This window comes from Rhinopithecus bieti, unplaced genomic scaffold, assembly GCF_001698545.2.
Source record: "Rhinopithecus bieti isolate Rb0 unplaced genomic scaffold, ASM169854v2 scaffold_33891, whole genome shotgun sequence".
Classification (NCBI taxonomy): Eukaryota; Metazoa; Chordata; class Mammalia; order Primates; family Cercopithecidae; genus Rhinopithecus; species Rhinopithecus bieti.
This window is the reverse complement of record NW_016814426.1, coordinates 460,317-469,758: the sequence shown is the minus strand read 5'-3', so window position 1 is coordinate 469,758 and position 9,442 is coordinate 460,317. Positions and strand designations below refer to the sequence as shown.

At 49.6% G+C, this 9,442-nt stretch overlaps 1 protein-coding gene across 4 annotated transcripts in view; it reads left to right on the top strand.

The window, feature by feature from the left end:
- Nucleotides 1-1,503: 1,503 nt before the first annotated feature.
- The window catches only part of BTNL9 (butyrophilin like 9), a 22,463-nt gene continuing 14,524 nt past the window's right edge, over nucleotides 1,504-9,442 (top strand). For all 4 annotated transcript variants that reach the window (XM_017850259.1, XM_017850261.1, XM_017850260.1 and 1 more), the window contains exons 1-3: nucleotides 1,504-1,710; nucleotides 6,652-6,783; nucleotides 8,560-8,904. In XM_017850259.1, the coding sequence (XP_017705748.1) occupies nucleotides 6,675-6,783; nucleotides 8,560-8,904 (454 nt within the window). In that variant the 5' untranslated portion in view covers nucleotides 1,504-1,710; nucleotides 6,652-6,674. The remainder of the gene's footprint in view (nucleotides 1,711-6,651; nucleotides 6,784-8,559; nucleotides 8,905-9,442) is intronic.

Genomic DNA, 9,442 nt, shown 5'->3' with positions numbered 1-9,442 from the left:
TCCCTGATCCTACTGTTTATGCAGCATCCATTTTAAGTATACCTTGTCCCTGAGCCCTCCTCTGTCTCCCCTGGCCCGAGGAACTGCACCCACTGTTTGAGCTCACTGTTCAGCCCCTTTGGTGTCCTAGGGACATCTTTCCACATTAATAAGCCTGGGTGCCCAGTCTCGCCAGCCTGTCTGAGCACGGACAGTCACCTCCAGGTCCATGGCTGTAGCTCACTGGCTCCTGTCTCCCTCCCATGTAGAGCCCTGCCACCTGCACAGGCCCCTCTCCAAACACAGGCACTTCTGGGAGTCCCTGCGGTGTCCTGCTGAGGCAGAAAAATTAAAAATACATATGCATTCATTCACTCTAAGAAAAGTAACAGGCAAGGCAAGGGTTAAAAAGAAAAGAACACGTTTTCCTCTGCCTAGCAAGCTCACTTCAAGGACGGTTATAAGATAACGCTATCCAGAAAGCCAAGGCCAAAGGAATGGGCTCCAGACACCCCCTGCCCCACTTCCAGAGCAAGGTTGAAGGAAAAAGAAAGGCAAATTATTTTACTGTTCCTCTTTCCCCTGGCTTCTTCAGCGTGATCGTGTTTTACGAATGTCTGTATTTAGTCAGTTCTTGTTTTTCTTTCAATGCAGCTACAAGGCCACTGGCTACGCAAGGCCACAAGTTATGCTGTGCTATAGATTATGTGACGTATGATTAACTGTTGTTGTTTTGTTTATTGTAAGTCCACTTACATATACCCCACTCTGTCTTTGTTTAGGGCTCAGCTTTTTGGACGTGAGTCCACTGAGCCGGTGTGTACCTAAAATAAACAGTCCTCCTGTTTTTCACATCCATCTCTCCGGTCCTCAGTTTACCACAATACTGCATGCATTTGAGCTGCTCGTGCCTCAGCTCTGGCCTGTTCCCTGGAGGGGATGTCAGTGTGGGCTGCAGCTGGGTGGCTAGTGCCTCAGTCCACTTATGCCCAAGTCGCACCATGGCCTACAGTAAGATGGGGTGGGCTGGGGTGGGGTAGTGCTTGCTGCTTCTTTTTTGAGCTCTGCTCCACTAGAGAAATCCCAATCCAGCACCCCCTGCATTTCCAAGCGGCACGTGAGCAGGTTTTGCAGGCTGCACTAACAGCAATGCCCCCAGGAGTTACTCCTTACTGACCTTGCCCTGAGGAGAAGGTTATGGTGGGTTAAAAACTGGGCATCAGCCCCTTCCTCGTGCTTAGTTAGTGGAGATTGCAGTCTACTCTCTTTCACTGTTCGGGGACTGCCACCCTGCCTCCCAGGAGTCCCAGCTTCACCGGCACAAAGACCCTGCACCCAGCTGGAGCCTTTTCTCCCCACTTTGAGCCTCTGCAGATGTCACTGTCTACAAAGCTCTCAGATACCTTTCCCCTCCTTCTGTGACCCTGGAGAGACATTTTATATGGGAATTCAAGATTTTTCTCAGAGACAGGATGTGATGACTTCCTTGTTTTGTTCTATCCACCTTGGTTTTCATAGCAAAGGGCAGAGCAAACAGCATATATCTTTGGGAGGAAGATGGATAAAAATTCTCTCACATGCCCTGGCCTCTGGAGCTCAGCTGCCAGTCCACGTCTATGGAATCTTAGCATCTAGGACCAAGACACTTCACAGCAATCATCACCCTTTGCAGAAGAGGTGAGATCACCAGGACTCATCTACCATTGCAGACGTTTTGCTGCTACCTGACAGGTAAGTAGCTCGTTCTCAACAGCTGCCTACACCTCCACTTTTCAGAAATGGCAATCAGAAAATGAAGGTGGGAGGCTTTGGGAGGGCATACAATTAGTGGCAGCATTTTATTATCCGAGCTTGGCTGCAGCATGGGATGTTCCGAGTGTGGCCATGAGGAGATGTCCATGCCCGTTTACGTAGGCCCCATCTCAGGAGGCAGGATCCTGATACATCCCATTGCCCCTCACCAGATGAAAAAGAGTTCAAGCCTCATGGCAGTTCCCTTCTTGGGGCAGTCCATCTTCCGTAGAGACTAAGAGGGTGGAAATCCTCTTGCGGACCTGTTGAAATCGAACCAGTGCAGGCAGTGGGCACTAGCTGGGGTCTGCCGGGGGCAAGGGCATTGCAGGGGTGCCAGGGAGGCCAGTGGGAGAGGGCCAAGGCCCCACTGACCCCTGGGGACTTGCAGCTGGGGGAGTGGAGGATAGGAGACAGGCAAAATTCACCAGTTCCACAGCTTACAGAAGCAGCAAAGCAAAGACTATACTTTCAGGGATAATTTCTATACGTTATTACTGGAGAAGTTTTCCGCTCTGGGACCCCATAGTCTCCTCACACACATGCAGGGCAAAAAATGCCTCCTGTGTTTGGGAGAGCAAGTGACATGGCATTTATTAATAAAAATGGATTTTCCTCCCGGGTTTCCTAATGTGGTCATGTAAGTGTTAAACGTAGTCTTAAAATTATGTTGGGGAATGTTTTACTCTGCCCCATGGAGACCCTGGGACCGCTCAGGGCAACACCAACAGCTGCATGGCAGGCAAGGGAGTCCTGTGGGAGGACGTGGCCTTTGGACACTGCCAGGTTCGGAGATGTCCTTGGGAGATTTACCTTTTTGTCAGGAAGACGGTGTTAAGTTCAGGCAAATAATTATATGTGTGGACAGAATCTGAAATACACCAGTATAGTAAGTAAGAGTGAGAGATTGTGAATGCGTAATGCAAATGGAAAAGCAGGTTTTATTTTGTTAAGTTATTCACTAGGGAATCAGCTGAGGTTCCTTCTAATGCTCTTTTTCTCCAATCTTGCTTTGCCGAAAGTTGCAGAAAAGGACATGTGTAGAGAAAAATGGGACACTTCAGGGTGGATCAGAGGACATCAATCCATAGTGATTCGCGTGAGTTTGTCAGGTGGAAGCAGTGATTTTTAAGAGTCACTGATTAAAAACAAACATTCCTAAGTGTATTAGGGAGATGCCGTTTATTTGTGAATTAAAAAGTTTTTTTCTCAGTCTCTTAAATTACGGTTTTCATGTAATAAGAATGATTTATATTTTTAGTTAAAAGTTGTTTTCCTTTCAAATACAGACCTTTTAAAAAGACTTAGCTTGAGTAAGTACCTTTCATTCGAAGCTTTTCTTGTGCCTAATCTTAGGAAATCCAGAATACTATTCGACAGAAATTATGTTTTCAACTTGCCTTTGACATCTGTCCCACTGCATTTTGCTTTAAAGTTCTTCATTTAACAATAAATTATCTTAAAAAAAAAAAACAGTAGCAAAGCAAAAAGTACTCATCTTTAAAGACAGACTCAAGACTGAGGGACCGGAAATCAAAATAACGTCAGGGTTGTTTAGGAATTACAGGTGCAGGAGAGAACAGGAATGGGGTGGGCTGGGGGCAGTGAGAGAGCAAGAAGAAAAAAATGAAAAGAGAAGGAGAAGAAAGAAATGGGCTTTTGCTGGGTGCAGGTGGTGACATTTCTCAGGACACTTATTTCTCCCTGTGCCTTCCGGAGGGAGCAGCCCGAGGCTCCTGGGAGGACGAGGAGCAGGTGCGTGCCGGCAGAGCTCTGCTGCAGCTGGAGGATCCCTTGGCAGTCCTTGCGCACACCGGGTTTCGATCTTCCCCATGCGTCCAGTCCCTTACTCCTTCCCCAGGCAAAACCGCCTCACCAGGAACAGAACCTGAAATCAATTTACACTGTAATCAAAATAGCAGACAGTGGCAAGTGTTTCCTTCAAGGAGGGGACTTGAACTTCAAGTACGGATTGAGCATCCTCGATCCTTAACTGGAGAGTGAGGTCAGAAAGGGCGGACTCGGGGCAGCAAACGGGGAGGAGGGTGCTGTTCAGTAGTCGCTGATTTTTTCCTTCAGGAACTTGCCAGACCATCTCTCTCTGACTAAAGGCTTTCAAGATGATACCCTTGAGTGTTGGGAGCAAAGGGACCAGGTGCATGTCCCTCCTGGCTGAGAAGATGCTCTTGACAAAGTCTTAGGGAGACCTCAGTTTTAAGTTGTTTTATCTGGCAGTGGGATTTTAAAGTTTTTATTCATTAGTTGGTTGGTTGGTTGGTTTTGTGGCTGGCACCCTGTGAGCTGGTCGCTTCTTCAGTGTCTCTGTGTGATGGCAGGTTAGGGTGAGTGTTTGGTCTGTGGCCAGCTGGTTCCTCAGACGGTCATGGTTTTGGGTAATAGGAGTGACTGAAGGGTGTTCCCAGACACACGACACAGCTGGTGACGAATCTGAATTCGAGAAGCACAGAGCGTGGCTCTGGAACCGGACAGTGGGGATGGAACCCCCTCCACCTCTCACCCACTGTGGGTCAGAGCAAGTCACTCAGCTCCCCGGCCTCCGTTTCCTTAGCTATAATTTGGACCTATTAGTAATGATAATAATAAAAATATTAATAATACTTGAGGTATAGATAAGTGCCTGATAGATAGGAAGTACCCAATGCATGTTCGTTTTTATTACCGTGAGCACGTGTGTGTGTGTGTGTGTGTCTGTGTGTGTGTCTACAATCCTCCTCCCCTGAAGCATCCATGATGGAAATCACACGGGTGTATCACAACAGAGAACGGAGGTCCCTCTAGCACTTCCATGGTTCTGGAACATCCTGCCCCAATCCCCTGTCCCCGGGAGGTGGCAGCCTGCCCCCAGCCCAGGGAAATTGGAACGAGTGTTCCTCTGCGAGGAGGCCAGCTATGGGACCTGTCTCACGCCCGGTTACTACCTTATGAGGGGACCTGTGTCACAACCTAACACAACCTCGACTAATTCCCCAGAACCCAGCCCACCCAGATGGATGCACAAACACACTCTGAGCCCCGCTTGGTTTTGGAAGGCACTAGCTGGACACTGACATGCCCCTCCTGGCTTTGCTGTCATAGGGCTCTAACCTGTGTCTAGAATCCAGAAGAAAAGACTGAAGCATAAAGGAAAAGAGAAGGGAACAGAAGAGAGGGTGAGAAGCTGCACAGCCAGTGTAGACTCCTTTACTAGAACCCTTCCTTGCAGCTTCCCCACCTGTCACAGAGAGGCTTCCACCAGTAGCCACCGAGGGTGAGAGTCCGGACTGTCCAGCCAGAGCCTGGACCTTGCCCACGACCTCTGCCCATGTCATTGTGTGAATCGGATTCCAATAACTGAGAGCTGTCAACACGGCCCCGCCTCAGGGGGACCCCACCTCCTGTCCTTGAGACCTTCTTGAAACACACCTGGAGCTGTCCCAACCTGTCCTCTGTTTGTCCCCTCAATTTCAGCTCTAGGAGACAGGGCCATCAGCCCATGAGCCTCACGGGCCACCCCTCTTCCCTTGTATTCCTGCCTACCCGGGTCCCTCCCAGCCTAAGGGTCCCTGGGAAGCCTCTACCACCTCATTAACTCACCCTGCACACCCCCGTGATCCTTTGGTCACTGCACGGCCCAGCAGCTTTGAAAGTCCTTCCTTCACACCTGCTGGTGGCGTTGGTGACAGCGTGGCCCATGTCTTGCGGCCACAGGACACCAGAAACACCTGCCATGCCAAGGTGTAAGAAGAAAAGCCAAGCCATGGGGGCAGACGGGGAGACAGAGAGGGCTGGACAGAGGAGCCCACCATGGCCTTCCCCAACAAGGGCACTGTGATGCAGTGAAAGACAAGGGGTGCAGTCCCAGGATGAAGACAGTGTGTGGACATTTGCAAGGCAGAGGGGAAGGGGGTGCTGACTTTGATTTCAAGAGCTCCCAGCAACCCATGGGAGTGGGCACTGGTTTCTTCCATGGTTCAGGCAGAGATGTAGGTCCAGCCAATTACAAAATCTGCCTAAAATCTTGCACAACTAAATGCAAGAGAAATATGGAGAGTTTTGTGTATCTCCAGATTCACTGGCTGCAACACACTCTCTGGCCTTGAGTCATTAGTGGCGCCAAAGGGAGCAAAGCGTCAAGAGTGAGGGGGCAGCCCTCGCCTGGGCTGGGTCTGGGCCTCCTGGGTCACAGATGAGGAAGGGGTGGCTAGATGGGATGACTCCATCACTGTGGCCCCCAAGATGCTCTCGACAGAGACAGTTACCAGCTGGCCTCCTGAAGGCACAACTCGAGGTCCCAGGCCTGGAGGAAAGTGTCCCAGGATGACGCTGGGGCTGGCAGGCAGCCACCTGCATGCACTCCACTTCTGAGAGAGCAGAACTCTGTGTTTGTTCCTCTGTGTTGTGGACCCAATGTTCCAGACCAAAGGGAATTGGGACGAAGGTTGGGTTGGTGGTGGTGAGGCAGGGAGAATGAAAATGCATCTGAGATCTTCAGAGATTGCCCTTTGTTCGAGCAAAGTCGCTAAGCCCAGAAACGGGGGGGGGGGGGGGGGGGGGGGGGGCACTGAGCCCCCACACATTGTGTGACTCTATTCCTGTCTCTAAACAATAAGCACAGAAGCTGCTTCCTCTGGGACCCTTCAGCCTTGTCCCCTTACAGCTCTGTGAACCTGAGCAAGGCCAGGGATGCCATTAACAGTGTCCCCTGGAAAAATTAGAAGCAGCTCTCACATCCGGCTAAAGAAGTCAAGCACTGAGGCTTGTCAGGAATTTAAGAGCAAGACAAAAATAACTGAGGTCACAACTGACTTCAGGTCTGATGGAGTGAGTTCCAGCTGCCCCCACCTCTGCACGTCGCTCCAGCATCCCTTTGTCCCTCTCCAGGTGGCCCCCACTGCTGACGAGAGATGGTGGATTTCCCAGTCTCCCCGGACTTCTTGAAGCCAGTATCTCTGACCAGCAGTCTAGTCTTCCTCATGCACCTCCTCCTCCTTCAGCCTGGGGAGCCCAACTCAGGTATTGTGTCTGATCCGCAGCCCAGCCAGCCAGGACATGAATGCCACCCCTCCTGCCAGGTGCTCCCCAGGGATAAGATCTTAGAACAGACCAGGGCGTGCCAGATGCTAAAATACAAAAAGGACCTCCATCCTGGTTGTTAAAGAAACACTACGCCTGAGCATTATCCAGCCTGTAGTGTTCCTCCACTGTCTCTCCAGCTCCCACTGCCTCTTGCACACTTCCCAGCACTCCGAAATCCGCAGGCATAGCAGGCAGCCGAGCGAGAGGGTGCCAGGAAACTCATTGGCCTGTGTTTGTGCTGAACCCATTGATACACGTTTTTAACTTTACCCCTTGCAAAGCTTCTCTCATGAAAGATGTAGCCAACAGAGGGTGTAAACTAATAATTCAAAGGTGATTTCCTAATTTCCTGGACTGGAAACCAGGAATTCTGGGGTGACTGCAGCATAGCCCAGGTCTTCAGCAGTCTGTAGTCAAGGGAGGGGTGTGGATGTGGCATAAATGGCTGTCCATTTATGTGACCATGGCTGAGAGAAAGAGAGAGGGGGGGGAGGGGAGAGAGAGAGAGAGACAGAGAGGGAGAGAGATTTGTGTCCAAAGACTTTGGGAGCACAGCTAAGAGCAATGATTTGTTCCCAGAAAGCTGAGGAGAGCCATAGAGAGGGAATATAGTTTGAGCAGAGGCTTGCAGGATGTACATTCTCCAGGAAGATGACAGGTAGGGGATAAGCTGAGGCAGGGTGTGCCCAGGGAAACAGCCAGACATCGGTGTGTGGAGGGACAGCCGGAGAGAACCTAGAGAGGGAAACTTGTCGGAAGGGTATTGGATATTCACCCAGCCGGCAATGAGGGGCCTCAAATAGTGTGAACAAAGGAAGGTCCCTCCATTTCCTGTGGGCCAAGTGTGGGACAGGGGGGTCCATGACAAGAGAGCTTTGGGATGCTTTCAGCTGAACTTGGAAAGAAAGGAGAGGAGAGGTACAGAGGCCAGAGAGAAGAGGGAGTGCCTGTGGGGTGGCAGGGAACTGTGCATGTGGAAGACCTGCGCAGGAACAGTGACTCTCATGGGAACTGCAGACCAGACCAGACCAAAGGGAGCAGAGAGGTCCCATAAAGAAGTCTTCAAAGAGGAGGGTGATCAAACGAAAGAGCCCAACAAATAAGTCTCAACGGAAGGATTTGGTTGACCTTTTGATAAGAAAACCTGTGGAGCAGGGAACCCTCGTAGATGATTTTTGATATCCTTTGTAGAACCTGTACATGTGAATTATTTTTTAAACTCGGAAAATCAGACAAACAAAAATAAGAAAATATCTATTCTCATCATGCAGAAATTACCACCATCAGCAATTTGGTGTCTCCTTTCAGATATTTTTCTCTGCATATTTATGCAAATACATGTTTTTACTTAAGATAATATTGTACAGATTATTTTGAAACTTGCTTTTTTGATCAAAGATTCCATTTCACTTCATCCTTTGGTCATATTTACATAATTGTCCCCAAAATAACATTTGTACCTGATTGGATGAAACCAGTTACCAGCTCAGCACCACAAATCTGGTTGTGATGTCACCTGTGTATTTGTTTAATTGTTCACTCACATTTTTTCAAAAAATTACTTGTTCAAGGATCCAGGCCAGTTGTCCTGTAGAGGATCTCACTTTTCTTGTTTGCATGGCTTGCTGTAGATTCCTCAGCTGTAAAGGGGTGTGATAACTTTTTTATAATTGGATGAGGGTTGCTTTTGCTTGTTCTGATTTGTCATCCTAGAGGTCAAGGTGGTAGGCCCTGAGTATCCCATCCTGGCTCTCGTCGGGGAGGAGGTGGAGCTCCCGTGCCACCTATGGCCACAGCTGGATGCCCAGCACATGGAGATCCGCTGGTTCCGGAGCCACACCTCAGACGTGGTGCACCTGTACCAGGAGCAGCAGGAGCTCCCTGGCAGGCAGATGGAGGCGTTCCGGAATAGGACCAAGTTGGTCAAGGACTACATCGCCTATGGCAGCGTGATCCTGCAGCTTCACAGCGTCGTCCCCTCTGACGAGGGCACGTATGGCTGCCGCTTCCTCTCCAACAACTTCTCTGGCGAAGCTCTCTGGGAACTGGAGGTAGCAGGTGTGTGGACTGACCTAAGGCCCTGCAGGGGAGAGGGAGATACAAGTGCTTTGCCCGAGTAGAGGTAGAGTCACAGAGAATGGAAGAATGTTGGTAATTTTTAAAAAACATAAAAGCTGATGGATAGGTCCATTCTCAAATGAACAAACAAAACAAACAGTTAACCAAAACATACACAAACAGCCCTTAAACATATGAAAAGGCTGGGCACAGTGGCTCAAGCCTTAAGCTCAGGCTTAATCCCAGCACTTTGGGAGACCGAAGCAAGCAGGTCACTCGAGCCCCAGAGTTCGAGACCAGCCCGGGCAACAAAGGGAGACCCCATCTCTTAGCCAGGTGTGGTGGTGTGTGCCTGTAGTCCGAGCTACTCAGGGGGGCAAGGTGGAAGGATCTGGCTGCAGTGAGCTTCACTTGCCACTGCACTCCAGCCTGGGCGACAACTCTGTCTCAAAAAATATATATGTATATGATATATGTTGTATATCATATACATTTATATATATCATCTATTTATTTATATATATCATTTTATATATTA